The sequence below is a fragment of the Lampetra planeri genome, chromosome 22 (assembly GCF_965212315.1).
Source record: "Lampetra planeri chromosome 22, kcLamPlan1.2.h2, whole genome shotgun sequence".
NCBI lineage: Eukaryota > Metazoa > Chordata > Hyperoartia > Petromyzontiformes > Petromyzontidae > Lampetra > Lampetra planeri.
Genome location: NC_136128.1, coordinates 173958 through 191688, shown reverse-complemented (window position 1 = coordinate 191688; position 17731 = coordinate 173958). Strand labels below are relative to the sequence as shown.

Sequence of the window (17731 nt, the reverse complement as noted above, 5' to 3'; positions counted from 1 at the left end):
TGGCTTGGCCGCTCCCAAATCAATCGGCTGCCAGTATTACTGAGGCGTTCCTGCACTGGTACGTGCTGGATAAGGGGGCCCCGGAACGCCTCCTCACCGATCAAGGGAAAACATTTTTGGCTAAATTGCTGAAGGTGGTGTGCGACCTTTTGGGGACTTCGCCCTACCATCCTCAAATGGATGGGATGGTGGAATGGCTCGATAGAACGCTGACGTCAATGCTGAGTCAGCAGGTCGATAAGTCTCAGAAAGACTGGGATTTGCGCATCCCTGGTGTGCTTGCAGCCTACAGAATGCCTCCGCACGTTTCGACTGGCTACTCGCCTTTCTTTCTGATGTATGGGCGGGAACCGAACCCCCCCCCCCCCCCCCCATTGAATATTCCGCTGCCCGCCAGTTGGCCAACGAGCGGTTGAGGGGTCGTCGCAAGTCGGGCAAACGGTGGGCTCCGGGTGACAAGGCTTGGTTGCACTGTCCGCAAGTGCCTGTCGGCACATCCCCCAAGCTGTATAAGCCTTGGCGGGGCCCGGTCGAAGTGGTGCTGGCCGACTGGCCACAGTGTGTTAAAATCCGGTTCGGCCGCCAGAATAGGTTTGTTCATCCCTCGCGCCTTAAGCCGTTTATTCATCCCCGTCAAGTCCCCTCATCTCCAAATCCCACAGGCCGAGTGTCAGGTGTGCCGGATGAGCTGGGGGGCGCACCCGTGGAGGTAGTTGCTTAGGGTGATTCTGTGGTAAAGTCCGCAGGATCGGAGCTCGTGAAGAACCCGGCGCTACCGGCTGCTGCTTCTGCGGACGCCCCGCGGTGCGCAGAACAGCTTGCGATTGACCACCTCCCGTCGACGACCCCGTGTCGGAGGGGCCACACTCGCCCGCCAGCGCTGACGATTCTCCCGGACCTTCCAGGGAGCTTCGGCCCACCTCGCCTGGGGCTCCAGCCACACGGACCCGTTCAAAAACCGCGCGCTTTAAATGACACTCTCACACGTGTATGTTGTCACTCGGGTTGTTTATTGTTCGGTGTGTGCATGATTTTACAGGGGTGCACCGGGGATGGAGGAGCTCCTGTGAACTGACTGCTTCATGCATGTGTAGTAACGCTCACGACTCGTTCACACCGGATAGTTGGAGGCACACTGGTTTATTTAACACCATACGTTGTGACATACACACTTGAGGGGGTATCGGCCCCCTCACCCGTCTATCTGAGGACACACCTCCTAGCTAACCCTAGCCTGCCTCAGAGTCCTCCACTCGTGGACTAGGGGAGGCTATCTTGGCCCGACACTGGTCAGTCGGGCCCGGTACTCAGAGTCCAGACCAGCACTGGCTCTGGCTCTGGTACCACGCCACTTGCTCGAGCCTGCGCGGTCCTGATAAGGACGGCGTAACAGGGGGAGACCAGGGCTCTATCTAGGACGTCTTCCGTCTTCTCTTCTTAGCTAACACATCACTCCCGAGCCCCCCGATACATTCCCCTTTTATACTCCCCCCTCCCTGAGGGGTGGGGCCCCGGGGGATCGTAACGTCCGAAGCGCGGACGTCGTAGAGGGCACCTGCCCGTGCACTCACGTAGCCCCGCCCACTGTGTTTGTTTACCATAGGCTGCCATGCATAACGGGCTCTTTCTAACACCCCTACATCACTCCCCCCCGCATAGCATGCAGCCGTCCCGGCTGCCAACATACAAAAATTTGACAATAAAGGTGCCTTCACCCCCTGACCGCGCGTGTGCCTCACTATTTTTGAACAATAACAGGAACCAGAACAAGAACGCAACAGCAAGATGAGAAAACAACCCGTCGCACCCCCCCCCCCCCCCCCCGAATAAATACGAATTCCGTAAAAAAAAACAGCCTATATACAATCAGCAGGGAACCCACCACGCACACACAACACACGGTGAACCCAACATATGTACATCCGAGGAGCGGGGAACACACCACCCACACAACACCCAATGAACACAACAGCTATGTACACATTTTCCGGCCTCACAACAGTTTGCGCATTTTAGCGCGCGTCCTTGCAGCGGGCCCCTCACACGGGGTAACCGCGCGTGGCGGACCATCAGGTGGCGACTGTCCGTCTTGGGGTGAGCATTCATCCGACTCCGCGTGACCCTCGGTATCCGCAGGAGGGGTGATCGGGCGTGAGCCCGTCACTCCTGATGCTCCTGAAGGTGGCACAGCCGGCAAGGCATTAGGTGAGAGCGACGGAGACGGACCCAGCAAGTCGGCCGACCCCCCACATGTTTGGCCACGCGCGTGTGAAGTGGGGTTGTGTACCGCAGCGAAGGGTTTTAATCTGGAGGGGTGTACGAACCATCGCCGCTTCCCCCACTTGATGCGCACGCACTGCGGACGTAACACCTCCACCACTTCCACAGGGCCCCGCCACGGCCGCACCAGTTTAGAGGAGGTTGCCAGTGGCACATGGGGGCAGTGCAACCATGCCTTGTCCCCCGGCTTCCACTGCAGCATGTGCGCTCGACTCAATCTGAGGCGCTCATTCGCCTTCTGACGGAGGTCAGAGTTTTGCATTGCAGCATCCCGTGCCTCGGTCAATTTGTCCAGATTAAATTTAACGTGGTCAGCCAGATTAGTTTTTCCCTGCGGCATGGGGATCCGCAACTGGGCACGAACAGGCGGGTCTGGTTCTCGGCCGTACATGAGGTAAAAGGGAGAAAACCCCGTAGCTGCATGGGGTGCCATCCGGTACGCCGCCAAGACCCCCTGAATTTGTAGGTCCCAATCCGTTTGCGAGTCCGAAACTTGTTGTGATAACATGGACGAGATGGTGCGATGCAAACGTTCGACCATCCTGTCAGTTTGTGGGTGATATGGGGAGGTCCGAATTTTCTTTGTGCCCAGGAGATCGCAGACTTGTCTGAGTAGTTTACCGGAAAAAATTCTGCCCTGGTCGGTCAGCAGCCTCTCCGGAGCACCTTTGTCCAGGACATAACCCTGAACAAAGGCCTCCACGATGGCTGCTGCCGACTGGTTGGCCAGAGGCCAGGCCATAGGCCAGCGTGTAAAATACTCGACACCAGTCAACAAATATCTATTCCCCCTGGGGGTGGCGGGGAATGGTCCTAAAATGTCCAGAGCGACCAGCTCGTTTATCCTGGACACTTTGATCGATTGCAAGGGCGGGTTAGACTCCCGTGCCGGCGGTTTGCGTTGTGCACATTGAGGGCATGATCCCAACAAATCCCCAACATCCCTCGTCATGCCAGGCCAATAAAAATCAAGTTGCAGCAAGGCGAGAGTCTTTTGGGTCCCCAGGTGTAGGAGGCGCTCATGAGCGGCCCATACCACCCCGCCCCGCAACCCAGTAGGGACCACCAGCCGATGTCGACGTGACTTCCCGTCCCAATGCATCAGCAGACCTTGGCACATTTCCCATGCGTCGGAACCACCTCTTTTTTCCCCCCGCCGCACCGCCAACGCGACGTCGCCACCCGAGGAGGGAGACATCCTCCATCTGGAGGCGCCCCCATTCAATGACGGGCAACCCCAACAGGGAATCTTTGCCCTGTTGTTCGATCGAATTAGGAACCACTGTATCGTCGTCGTTGGCGGCCGCCAAGACAGGTACCGATGTGTCCCCTGGAGGCCTGCAACGTCCAGACCCCAGGAGGCATGCACACTCGGAGGTGGTTGGCAAGCGCGACAAAGCGTCCGCGTTGGTGTGGCGAACGCCCTTACGGTATGTGGTTTGGAAATCGTAATCCTGGAGGACCTCCAACCATCGGGACAATTGTCCCGATGGCTGTTGAACCCTCAGGGCGTACTGCAGTGCCGCATGATCTGTGCGGACGGTGAAATGCCGACCGTACAGATATGGGCGATACTGTTGGATGAAATGGACAATTGCCAACAGTTCCCTACGGGTGACACAATATCGTTGCTCCGCTGGAGACAACACCCGACTGCCGTACGCAACCACACGTTCCACGCCGTCAACCACCTGGGAGAGCACGCCCCCAATACCCGTGTTGCTCGCATCGGTGTCGAGCAAGAACGGTTTTGAAAAATCAGGGTAAATCAGGGGAGGAGCGTTTACCAAAGCGTCCCGAAGGGAGCAAAAAGCAGCTTCCTCCTCCTGACCCCAGCAGAACCGAACCCCTTTAGATGTTAAAGCATGTAGGGGTTTGGCGATAGTCGCAAAATTAGCGACGAAGCGTCTATAATACGACGCAAACCCAATAAAACTCCTAACCTCTCCCACTGAGGTGGGAGTCGGCCAGGAGCTTACACACTGCGTTTTGGCGGGATCGGTAGAAATACCTGAGCGCCCCACGATGTGCCCCAAATAACGCACCGACTCGCGTAACAAATGGCATTTTTGGGGCTTAAATTTCCAATTAGCAGCCCGCATCTTTAGGAAAACCGCCCGCAACCTCTGGAGATGTTCATCAAAAGTTTTGCCAAAGACAATGACGTCATCCAAATAAATCAGGCACGACTCCCATTGCAATCCAGCCAAAACCAATTCCATCAACTGCTGGAAAGTTGCCGGCGCTGAGTGTAAGCCCATCGGCAACCGGTTGAATTGAAACAGGCCGTGCGGAGTACGGAAAGCAGTTTTAGGCTTTGAATCATCGTCCAGAGGAAGCTGCCAGAATCCCGAAAGTAAGTTCAATGTGGAGAAGAATCGCGCTCCCGCCAAGGCGTCAAGCGATTCGTCCATCCGTGGGAGCGGGTATGCGTCGGCAACCGTAATTTTATTAAGGCGCCGAAAGTCAACGCAAAACCGCAACGAACCGTCCTGCTTCTTAACCAGGACGATCGGCGCTCCCCAAGGGCTGTTGGAGGGAGAAATGATGTCGGCGGCTAGCATGTCATCAACAGCCGATTTGACATGGTCCTTTTCGGCGGGACTCAACCGAAAAGGATTCTGGCGTATTGGCGCGCTGTCACCCGTATCAATATGGTGACGCAGCAGATGAGTGCAGCCCAAATCGTATTTATCTTGACTGAAAACGTCGGAAAATTCCCTCAGTAGTGTCTTAAGACGTTGGCGCTCTAAATTTGACAGGTCCGTCGATCCCGCGCAAAGCGCCTCGAGCCACCCTTCATCGCTGTCCGAATGTGGTCGCGGTGCAGGGACAGCGCCGACATGACTCACGACGGGTTCCTCACAGGGCACCGGCGTTGCGTGAGCAAGCACGGTCCCCTGTGGGACCACCACCGTCTGCGAGCCCACATTGAGGACCGCGATGAAGGGTTCTCCTTCCCCTCTCACTATGGTCTGGGCCGGGAGTAAATTAGGTCCACTGACCCCGGCCCTAGACGGTCCCAGCAGAACCCCTTGAGCCCCAATGCCCTTAGCGAAGGGCCGCCGAAGTTTCAAAGGAATCAACATTTGCGCCCCCGGAGGAACGCGCACCGTTCTATCTACGAACGCCGGCACCGTCGCGAACGCCGTCCGGCTCGTAGCGGGGGATGGCAGAAACGCCATGCGTCGGCCCGATGGAAGCTCAATGCATCCCTGGTCGATTAATATCCTAATCGGCATTTTGGCCAGGAAGTCCGTCCCCAGCAGGCACGGAACCGCCAGCGAGGAGGAAACAAAAATCGGCCCAGATAATTTAATATCCCCGACACAAATCTGGGCTCGAATTTGTCCGATGATGCCAAGTGAACCCCCGTTAGCAGCAAAGAATGGCACATTAACAGGCATCAAAGGACGGCTCTGGGCAGGGAGAATGTTATAAATCAACTCCGAAATAATGGTCGCCGATGCTCCTGTATCGACCAGGATGCGCACCTCGACCCCATCGATGTGACCCACAACGGCCGACGACCCCGACGACGCGGCTACAACCCGATGGGCCAACACGGACCACTGGCTGGGTTCAATGTGAGTACCCAGAGCGGTGCGTGTTGGTGCCATGGTACGCGATATTGGCCCCCCCTTCGCTGCGGTGTTTGAGTGTGTGACGGGCGTGTGCGTGGGCCAAACATGAGGGGTGCCGCGACTCGCCGGATTATGATGGTGGAGCTTGTGACGAGGGCCGGCGTCCGGTTGAGGTGTCGTCCCGCGCTGCCGAGGAGAGCGGCACCCCGAGGCGACGTGGCCCCGGATGCCGCAGTTGTAACAGCGTGGAAGCGCTGGTGACAACGATAGATGTTGTAGACGGCTTGAACCGGCCCGGTCCTCCCGTACTCCCGCTCCATGCTGCCGTCGATGGTCGATGGCGCAAACCGCTTCCACCGGGAGGGTGGCCGCAGCGACGGCACGCCCGCTCGCTGCCTTGCTGGCCTTCCGTCGTTGAGAGGACAGGTTTGCGTGGAGAAGACGGGCCGCTTGGAGGGAGCACATCTCTGCATCATCCTGTGCGACAATGACGATGTCTAAGTCGTCCGCCAGCAAAAGTATCTTCTCTGTCACCATGGCGTCGACACCCTCGTCGTCCATTCGTGGAAAGGCCTCCTTCGCCAGTGCCAGGAGGCTTGTGCGGTACGCCAGGGGCGACTCCTTCGTCCCCCGCTGGCGATCGTAAAAGAGTTGGCGACAGTCCGATGGTGGACCATATACTGCAGATAGCACCTGCATCGCCTTCCGCAGCGTCGAGCGCCTCTCCTTCGGAGCCGATGTTAGAGTGGCGAGGGCGTCGCTGTCGAGGAGTGCTGGCAGCGCGCGGAGAGCCTCGGCGTCTGTCCACTGTGCCATCTCCTGGTGAGCAAGGAAGCGCCGCTGGAAGCCGCCCCAGTCGCCATCCTCGCCCACAAATTCCTTGAGTGGAGGTAGCCGCTGATGTAAGGCAGCGGCTGCAGAGGAAGAACGCACTCCCTCGTCCGCCTCACTCAACTCAGCGTCGGCACGAACCAGCGATGGCATCGCCGGTCGCACCCGTGGTGACGTTCCGCCCGTTGGTGGCGACGCGGCAGGTACTGTACTCCCGCCGTTGGACGCGATGCTTAGAGCGGCCACGCCCTCAACAGCAGCTGCGGCGATGGCGGGAGTTTCAAAATGTTGCTCCGTGGAAATGGCGGGAAGGCGCTGTGGTCGTCGGCTGCCGTTGCCCCGTGGCGGTCCCGCAGCCCCCAGCTGCGTGATGGTGTCGAGCATGGCGGCTGCGGCGTACAGCAGCTCGGCCAGCTTCGCGTGCGCCTGCCTCAGCCCCTCCATCGACGGCTCCCCTTCCTGCAGCTGCTGTGGCGTGGATGCGCCCAGCCCCGGCTGGTCGATGGCATCTTCAGCCGTGTCGGGCCCTCCGACTGCAGTGGTGTCTTCTGCCTCTGGTACCCCGACTCGAGTCATCCGGCGTGTATCCATGTTCGTACTTTGTTTCACTTCTGACGCCAGATGTGGTAACGCTCACGACTCGTTCACACCAGATAGTTGGAGGCACACTGGTTTATTTAACACCATACGTTGTGACATACACACTTGAGGGGGTATCGGCCCCCTCACCCGTCTATCTGAGGACACACCTCCTAGCTAACCCTAGCCTGCCTCAGAGTCCTCCACTCGTGGACTAGGGGAGGCTATCTTGGCCCGACACTGGTCAGTCGGGCCCGGTACCCAGAGTCCAGACCAGCACTGGCTCTGGCTCTGGTACCACGCCACTGGCTCGAGCCTGCGCGGTTCTGATAAGGACGGCGTAACAGGGGGAGACCAGGGCTCTATCTAGGACGTCTTCCGTCTTCTCTTCTTAGCTAACACATCACTCCCGAGCCCCCCGATACATTCCCCTTTTATACTCCCCCCTCCCTGAGGGGTGGGGCCCCGGGGGATCGTAACGTCCGAAGCGCGGACGTCGTAGAGGGCACCTGCCCGTGCACTCACGTAGCCCCGCCCACTGTGTTTGTTTACCATAGGCTGCCATGCATAACGGGCTCTTTCTAACACCCCTACACATGGTTGTTGTATTTTTTCTCTCTCTCTCTCTATTGTGTACATATGTTAGTCGTGTAATTTATTGTCGTTTTCCGGTTATTTATTGACGTTCTGTTGTTGTGGGGCAAAGCCGGGACGGCTGTATGTTACACGGGGGGGTGGGGGTGATGTAGCGACATATGACTTCACTACTATGTCGGGCCTGTATACACATGACGTCACTGCCATGTTGGGTCTGCAGGCGTGACGTCACTGCCTGTTCGGTATGGAGGCTGGAATCCAAGAGGGGGGCCTGGGGGACCCCGGGGGTCACGTGGTCAGGCAGTGGAGCCTTCTCGAGGGTTCGAGAAGGGGGCGTGGCCAGGGCGTGGCCGGCCACGCCGGAGTGGCTTATAAGCGGGCTTAGCGCGCGGAGTGGGGCTGTTGGTGCCTGGGATGAAGCCGTTGTATGAAGACTCTGAAGACACACGCCTCCAGTCATCGTGGCCAAGCAGTAGCCTCCTGGCTTGGCCACGCCAAGTAGTACCGAGTGTTAGTGAGAGTAGGACGGTGGTCACCACCTTATGTATAGGGTGTGTTGTTGCAGTTGTGTTAAATAAATAGAGTTCCCTCCACACGAGTGCGCCTCTGTCGAACCATTACACATGTAAGCATTCCGGTGATGGTCTGAGAGGTAGCTACTTAAACCGTATATGGCACTTCCAGATAAGTCTAGTTCTGCAAGGGAATTTAACCCAATTTTCTGATCAACAGATTAAAAAACTTCAGAGTTCAAAGAATAAAGCCCTTGAAAATTGATTCGTGACCTGATTTCTGACTGTTAACGGCCGTAATTACTGCTGTGGTTGTATTATATTTAAGCCTGGCTGTGATTGAATACATTGTATTTTGAGATAAAACTAACTATGCGAGTCTTAAAATGTGTCTAAAAAACTCGAATAAGTGTTGAGAGAATCGGTATAGGCCTTCAATTGTTAGGATCTTCTGTCGCATCGACGGTATTCAACAGATGAACAATAGCTGTCTTTCTCATAATTGGGACGTTCCATTGCAAAAGAATAAGCTGCAACAACTGAGTGAGAGATCTGCAGGTCGTGTCGCCCACTGCCGCTCACGGCGAACGCGGGAATGCCGTCCACTCTGGGGTGAAGACATTTTCAACTTCATAACATTGCGCAGGGTGTTGATTTTAGATACCCTGTCAAAAAAAAACTCATGATCCCCATGGGATGGCGGACAGTCGTTTATTTTGAATATCAACATTCGGGTCTTATCCTGTTGAGTGCAACCACTGATCTTTGGGTCATTGAATTGTGCAATCGGAAATGTGACCTGGTAGACCAGAATTTTTATTTAGGATATTTATAATTTCCTGTTCATCAACCAAGGTTTTACCCCTAAATTCTGAATATTTATTTATACTGGAGGAATCTGATGGGCTGTGAAGCTCTTATTCACATGTCCAGTAGGAATCCCATGATGGTTACCTTTATTTAAAATCTTTTTAGAATTTTCCAGAAGACCTTTGGGTCATTTTGAGAGCAGAGAAGAGCATCTCGGTCGTATTTGTATTTCGTGTTTATTATTTATCTTGTACAACGATTTCTTAGGGTTCTGTCATTGGACTAATCAAAAGAGCGATTGTTTGTTTTGGCAATAGTCAACACATGGTCTCTAGACTTCATCAGTTTGGCAACTAATGCATGAAACCAAGGTGGCCTAGTGCCCCTAATCCTAATCTCTTTCATGGGGGCATGTTTATCAAATAACTTTAGAAACTGGGTTTTCAATAAAAGAGGTTTTTTTGGGTTAGATTGCATAAATATAAATGTGTCGTTAAACCCGCCACCACCCAACACAGCCAATTAGTACAGTTTGTTACGTAAACTAAACGTGGCAATTAGTGACTAGTTCAGCACACCGGTGTGTTCGAGAGTAAACCCACAACATTTACAATTCAAGTACCATGACGTTTCCCCGGTAAATAGAGGGATAAATGTCATGTCACTTGTGAGCCAATCAGGTGCAAAGACCAAAGGAGTGGGGGAGGGGGGGTTAATGTAATATAAATTACAATGGATGTATATTATTGTTTGGGTAATTAACAGTTATTAGGTCCCAAAATATTGGTCACGAACGCCTACGTGTTAAACAAAACTGGGTTTTAAAATGATACCAGGTATTATTCAAATATTACCAGGCTTCAAAATAATACCAGGCATTATTTTTTAAATAATACCAGTCATTATTTAAAAAATAATACAATGCATTATTAAAATAAGACCAGGCATTATTAAAATAATAACAGGCATTATTTCAATAAAACCAGACTTTGTTAAAATAATAGCAGGCATTTTAAAATAATACCGGGAATTTATTTGTTAAAATAATACCAGGCATTATCGAGCACTGCCATTTTACGAGCAGTGTCACAAATCGCAATGGAAAATTTAATGTGGGCGTCAGTTTTGGAGAAAAAATGTTGTGATTGGGGAAAATAATAGCTTTTAGCCTTTCTGGAAATAGAACAGGTGTAAAGATGTTCAAACACCAAATAGATACCTTTAGCAAGACATCAAGTCTTCATTAACCACACGTACTTGTGGCAAAACATGCAAACAAATATCTGGTAATATATGCATTGTCTTGCCACGAGTATGTGTGGTTAATGCAGACTTGATGCGTGACAAAACGTATATATTCTTTGGTTCTTTCGGTAAAGTCACGTAGAAAGAAATTTAATTAATTAATAACAAAATACGACGTTTCGATTGCAACACAAGCAACCATCAGGTACAAATGATTAAAACAACAAACATAGTAAACTTGGAAATATAGTGCAATACAACACAGAGAGTCGGCCAACACAACAGTCAACACCCCACCTGGTTGATTACGTTCTTTCAAAGATTGCAAAATTTGAGAGAGAGACAAAACATAGACGCGGAGACACACAGACAGACACACAAGCAGAGAGAGACTAACACAGAGAAGCTTCAAATCTAGTTTGAACCACCTCTATGGGGAGGGTTTGCCGTGCTTGTTTGTTTCACACTTAACTTCTAATTTAGCAATCTTTGGAAGAACGTAATCAACCAGGCTATGCGTTAACCGTGCGCTAACCGACTCTGTGTTGCATTGCATTACACTTCCTGGTTTTACTAAATTTGCTTTCTTACGTGCTTGTTTATGGGTCCATTCTCTTCTCCGGCCGCTATGGGCAGTAATTCCACACAACACTCCGTGCTTGTTTGTTTAGAAGTCCAGTGTCCAGCTCGTCCGTCCCCTATGGGCAAGAATTCCACTCCCCCTCTGCCCTAACCCTCCCCCTCTCTCTCTATTTAAGGCCTGGACACAGAGACGTTGTCTTTCTGTTTGTCTCTGTGTGAGTCTCTCTCTGCTTGTGTGTCTGTCTGTGTGTCTCCGTGTCTATGTTTTATTTCTCTCTCAAATTTAGCAATCTTTGGAAGAACGTAATCAACCAGGTGGGGTGTTGACTGTTTTGCTGGCCGACTGTTGTATTGCACTATATTTCCAAATTTACTATGTTTGTTTTCCCATTCATTTGTACCTGATGATGGTTGCTTGTGTTGTAATCGAAACGTCGTATTCTATTATTATTTTATTTATTTCTACGTGACTTTACCGAAAAAACCAAAGAATAATTCCTGCAGTCACGAAAGCTTCGAATCTAGTTTAAAATGTATATATTTGGTGTTTGAACATCTTTACACTTGTGTTATTACCATCATTTTAGGTACTGGTAATAAGGTCCCATAGATATGACTTGAGCAGTTTAAGTATTTTGGAGTGCTTGATGATTTCCAATGGCATCAACCTTGGGAGAGTATTTTTGAAGAATGGGTTAAAATATCAATAATTTCTCCGAGTTACTGTTATTCGCTTGAGTGGCAGAAGAGATTATTTGCTCTAAATTATATTCGCAAATTCTTGTGCCTCTGGTGCAATATTGATCGAATTCCTAATAAGATCGCTATAATGGTAAATTTGCCCTTTTGGAAGAAGACCCATAATACGTTCCAGACAAACGCTTGTTGCCGAGCTGTTTGGAGGTCTACAGCAGCACATCAAGGTAATGCCTGGTTTGCATGTATGTGAACATAAATGGTGACCACTGCACCTCTTGTCCTGCTCCCGCACCTCTGATTAGCACGGTTGGCTATGTACGGTGCTAAAGAAGTTCTGCATACATACATTGAATCTAAAAAGTCTGTAATCGTCTGTTCGAACTATACTTTCAGGAATGTGATGTTCTAGTCAAGTCTCAGAACATGTACAGACTAAGGTTGTTAAATCCCGGGTTAAAAGCATTACATTTCCAAATGAGCCCCCTGATGTTCAAGTAGGCAGTCCCCCAATCCATGTCTAGATATAATGTCTGCAGATTTGGTCGATAGTGTTGGGTGGCATTTAAATTTTTGGATCCTCAGTTATAATAAATTCTAATCTAGAAAAAAAGCATAAAAGTAAGACCCTTATGCCACTCTTTACAATAACAGATGCGGTTTATAGTGACCTGACAAGGTGAAGGGATTTTTCGATTTAAAGCTTTCGTGACTGCAGGGATTCATCTTCTTGGTTCTTTCGGTAAAGTCACGTAGAAGGGAAGTAATAAAATAATAAAAATAAAACAATAAAAAAATTACATTATTATTATTTCATTTTATTATGTTTTATTTGCTTTATTTTATTATTTCCCTTCTACGTGACTTTACCGAAAGAACCAAGAAGAAGGTGAAGGGAGTCCGAAGCATGCGAGGCTTGGGAGTCAAAAGGAGATTATTAAACTCATGTGGGAATGAGGTAGAGGTGCTGTTGGTGACTTTAGTGTGAGGAGCTGAAGAAGTGTGACCCAGTAGGGATGTGACAGTGAATGTGGTGGTTGGTGGTGGTTGTGGATTGAAGGTGAGAATTCTATGCAGGCGTAGAACTATCTGCTCATCGACACTTTCCCTTCATCGTCTTCATCAGTGTCAGCCCGTGGCCGGGCATGGTGCGTGTACCTCGAGTGTGGAAGTACCACAAATCGGTGCCGAACCAACCCATATTTGCAGAGTTTGAGTTTGCCTGGTTTTTTGAAGGCCTGCTCCTGTACCCCGTTTATGTTTCTAGGAACTGCTGACCATGGAGACCGTGCGCAACTTTGCGGCGAACGTGTACGAGGCGTTCAGCATGCCGGAGCAGCTGGGAAAGTGATGCACTGTGCGCACACTCGCCCCGTCATTCGGTGTGTTGTGCCTGAAGGGAGCAGAGGGAATTCCCATGTCTCCTATACCTGCATGCACCCACACGGTCATACGTTTTTTTTAAATCTGCATTCTCTCCCGTGTGCTCGTGTGATATTCGTGCTCAACGACTTGATCGTGCTTGCCAAATGCAGTCTGCATTGTGTGTGGGATTCGCATTCGGTGCAGGCAACAGACAGAACCCACCGTGACGGGGCACCCATGGGAAGCATCACCTAGCATATTAACCTGGAGGGGCCTATGTCAGAGATTTCATGCGTGAAGAGGAGCTCATCGTGCTGGTTGCAGGGAATGATCTGTGAAACGCGTTTGTTTTGAAGCCTGTGTTTGGGTAATATTTCTACGCATGGTTGTGCAAAGATGAATGTGCATTTGTTCACTCATACGCATTCACGTGGTCTTCACACGTAAATTTTTGCCCTTTCACTTTGAAATTCATACTCATACATTTAAATAAATATTTAATGGCTATGCAAACATACACTTAAATGGTCAATTCAAATCATTAGCGTATTGGGTATTTGTGCCAATCTCATAGTGCAAGAATATCGCTACGTTTCACAGTCTGCTGTAGTTTTGCAGTAAGGGGCAATGTTGCTACCTGTAATCCCAATTGAGTAAGTTTCAGTGCCATTTTTTTACTTGCGGCAAATTTGGAACACGCAGCCAGCCCTCGAGCCCGACTGTCTTTTATTTAACATCACGGGAGATTAAACATCCACTGTGTGAAGCAAGTGTCATTTTTAGGCCCTAATATTCTCCTTGTATGGTAATTGCTGTTTGACCAATATTCTTCCCTTGTTCTCGAGGCCCCGTTGTGTGCGCCTGCCTGTGGCTTTGTGCCCTTTGAAATAACAGCCATTTACCAGAGATGTGAGTGGGACTCCACAGCGACGCGGTGTCTGTGCCCACCACGTCTCATTGGCCCGAACTACCGACCCGACTTCAACACACACACAATGAGACCGCGCCATTGTTAACACATAATTTAAAATTTGATTGCGTTGTGTTAAGCCTTGCGTATACCCTTGTCTTTTTTAGACATGGGGGTCTAGGCTCACCATGAATAAAGGATACGTTGTCAGAATTTTACATTGTGTAGAATGCAAACAAATTGATAATTATTTGACCATTGCATTAAACCAAAAATACACCAAAACATTTGTGAAGTGTTTTTTTTGCTGTTAAAAGCAATGCAGCAGTAACAAAAACGGGTGACACGTCTAGTTGTCTTGCTGGTTGACTCGGGATGCACAACACCTGCGTTTGTCGGCTGATTGGTAAAGTTACGCAGCATGAACATCGATGGCCATCTATAAGAATAAAGTGCTGGACTGGATTTCTTGTTGCCACTGATCAAGCATTGTGGATCAGCCTTCCACCATCATTGGCATCCCACATGGTTGTCCTGCGACACTACAGCTCGTATTGCACCTGTCCATGAGCTGATGTCGCTCCATCTCCATGGTGGGGTGCCACAGTGGCAAGCTGTTAACTACTTCGCCTGGTCTCCAGGAGGTCGTGGGTTCTATCCCGACCCTGATGCCTGTATATTTGGTGTTTGCATGTTCTCCCCGTGGTCAGTCGATTATCCTAGTGGGAAAAGTAGCATATTGCTACGGGCCCCGCACTTTCAAGCTATAAATTCCGTTTCGGTGATTCTGTACTTGCTCATACTATAGTACTATACTGCCTTCAACTTATATGAACGACTGGGTGTTTATGCTTGATTTGAAGCTTTCGTGACTGCAGGAATCCATACTTTGGTTCTTTTGGTAAAGTCGCGTAGGTAGAAAAATAATAGATCACAACGTTTCGATCGCAACACAAGCAATCGTCATCTACCTACCTGACTTTGAAGGTTATCGATTTTAGCTCTATATTATCGCCTTCAATTGGGGTTACTATTTTAACACAGTAGTTAATGGGAGTGTGGTTTCTATGTGTATATAATCTTAGGACATATACGACGCATGAATACGAAGGTATTTGAAACTGAAATCAGCCGCTGCACAAAGGCGAAAACTGAACGCGCATTAGCTGAACAGTGAAAACACACTTCAGGCCCTCGGTCAGCTGGCTAGTTTGTTTACATGTCGGGGGAGCTGCAAGGAACGTAATCGTTACGAGCGTCAATAGCATACTAATAAATAATTTCGTTCAAATTATACTTCTGTAGTGGTGATAACTACTCGCTGTTCGCAAGCTGTGAGAGCGGATCGTAAACAAGGTTTTCCCGCTCAATCAAACGGTCAGGGTCAAATGGGGTGAGGTAGGATCCAAACGCCAGATTGGGAAGGACCAATCGGAGGGTTCCACAAGGTGGCCGGGGATTGGACAACCCGGCCACGAACAGGTATAAAAGCCAGAGCGCTGAGAGCTCTTGGCCAGTTCTGCTACACGAAGACCCAAGTCGGCCGAAGACATCTAGGACCCTGGACCAAGCCCTCCAGCCCTTATCAGGGCTAGGGCTCTGTAACCAGTGGTCGGGGAGAGATCCCCTAGGTCCAGCCAGAGGACGCTGGGATAGCAGGGAGATTAGATAGCCTGCAAAGTCCGGAGGCTGTACCTCCTTAGAATAGGAGCTAAGCGTGAGTGTGGAGCTGTACAAGGTCCAGAGGCTGTACCTCCTCAGGGTAACGGGTGAGGGGACCATATACCCCTTTGTGTGATAGGGACTGTGTATTAAGTCAATAAACTGTGTGCCATAAAGAAGTTTAGAAGTCAGTCCTTTACAACACTACACTTAAGTATATGTCTAGACTGATGAGTGTTGAAAGTGTGGTGTGATATGAGAGAGTGGTGTGGATGTGGTTAGTGATGAGAAGATGTGGATGTTTCGTCAGTTTTATGTGGTACAACCCAGTTCATGATACCCTTTGGTTCTTTCGGTAAAGTCATGTAGGTATGAAATAAATTAAATCGCGACGTTTCGGGCGCAACACAAGCGTCCGTCATCAGGTGGGACTACCACAGCAAGAAACAATTGCTGAAGTGGGCAAAAGGGCTGTCGTGACAAGAGGCTATATAGGTAAGAGAGGGGGGAGGAGCCAGGGAGGAGAGATATAGAGGGGGGATGTGGGGTAGGGGAAAGTGGAACGCTGCTAGATGGATTAGGAGCAAGGCAAAATGCCGGAGGGGGGGGGGGGGAGTGGGCGGGGCACGGAGTGGGAGGCTGAGGAAGAAACTGAAGATGCGGATATGAAGGCAACACCATAAAGCAGTTAAGGTTTTACCTGTGTAATGCGAGCATAAATGGGGTTGTTGCTGGGCTCGGGTCCAATCACATGGCCCGGGGTATTGGGGGGCAGAGCCTGGTCTGCGGGGCGTGTGGGAGGGGCCACCGTTCACCTCAGCTCCAATGGGAGGCGAGGTGAATGGGGGCGGAGCCAGCGGGGTAGTATGGGAAGGCCGGATCTGAGGATCCGGAAGGGGAGGAGTCAGGGTCACGTGGGGGGAATGTATATAAGTGGGAGCCCGGAAGAGATCGGGGCAGTCGGGGAAGTTAAGAGGCTGAGCCACGTTGGGTGGTGAGAAAAGATCCGCGCCATTGGCCACGTGGCCGAAGGACCTCTGCACGCCGTCGGCCAGCGGTGTGCGGAGTGCGGGAATAGAGGAGCTAACGGAGGAGCGTGTGGGGCACGCGAGAGAGAGCGTGCGTGGCACGCGAGAGAGAGAGCGTGTGTGGCACGCGAGAGGGAGTGTGCGCGGGGCGTGTGCGAGACGACACTGGTCCGAGAGGAGGCCAGTGGGGGATGCAGAGAAGAACCTAAATAAAAGACAAATGGAGAGATGTCAAAACATCTCAAGAAAAAGAATATACCTGCACCATCTTCAGAAGACGAAGAGGACCTTCCTCCAGTGGTGGTGGTCCCGACAATGGAAGGCGTGGGCGAAGTGGCGGCGAGCGACACGACAGGAGTACAAGATCGTCGGGGCGGCCGGGTCGTCTGTGTCGACGGGCGCCGAGGACGGCTGGCGACACGTGGCAGTCCAGCTTGATTCGCTGCGGGCCGTTCTGCTGGATTTAGTCACCCTGGTCGCGCCAGCGACGATGCCGGATCGGCCACGCGGCGGGCCTTCAGGCGGGGAGCCTTCGGGTGGGGCCGAGCCGTCCGCCATTGGGGCCTCTGCGATGCTTCCCGCCCTCCGACACGTGGCAGGACGCCACCATCTTGGGTGTGGTCGCGGACAAACGGCGGGAAGCCGCCATCTTGTCGCCGCCGGGACGGGAAGCCGCCATCTTGTCGCCGCCGCGGCGGGAAGCCGCCATCTTGTCGCTGCCACGGCAGGAAGATGCCATCTTGTCGCCGCAGCAGGAGACGCCTGCATCGGAAGACAGCAGCTCGGGGACTCGCAGCCATCGCCTGACAACGATTAAAGCATTCTCAATTGGAGGAGATTGGAGCGCATTTGCGTGGTGTTTTGAGTCGGCCGTCCGATCCGCCAAGTGGACGGATGCGGAGGCCTTGGAAGTTCTGCCGACGCTCCTGGACGACAAGTCTTTGAAATTCTTCCGCTCCATCAAGGCTGCGAAGAAAGCGATGCTGAAAGGGGCGTTCGAAGAGATGGCGGAAGCGTACGAGCCTCCGGACGACGCACACCGCAGATTCG

The 17731-nt window shown here is 51.5% G+C and overlaps 1 protein-coding gene across 1 annotated transcript in view; it reads left to right on the top strand.

Annotated features, from left to right (window-relative positions):
* PEX3 (peroxisomal biogenesis factor 3) overlaps window positions 1-14276 on the top strand; it is a 62062-nt gene extending 47786 nt beyond the window's left edge. The window contains exon 12 of the mRNA XM_078604200.1: window positions 12984-14276. Within this exon, the coding sequence (XP_078460326.1) occupies window positions 12984-13067 (84 nt within the window). The 3' untranslated portion in view covers window positions 13068-14276. The remainder of the gene's footprint in view (window positions 1-12983) is intronic.
* The last annotated feature ends 3455 nt before the right edge of the window (window positions 14277-17731 follow it).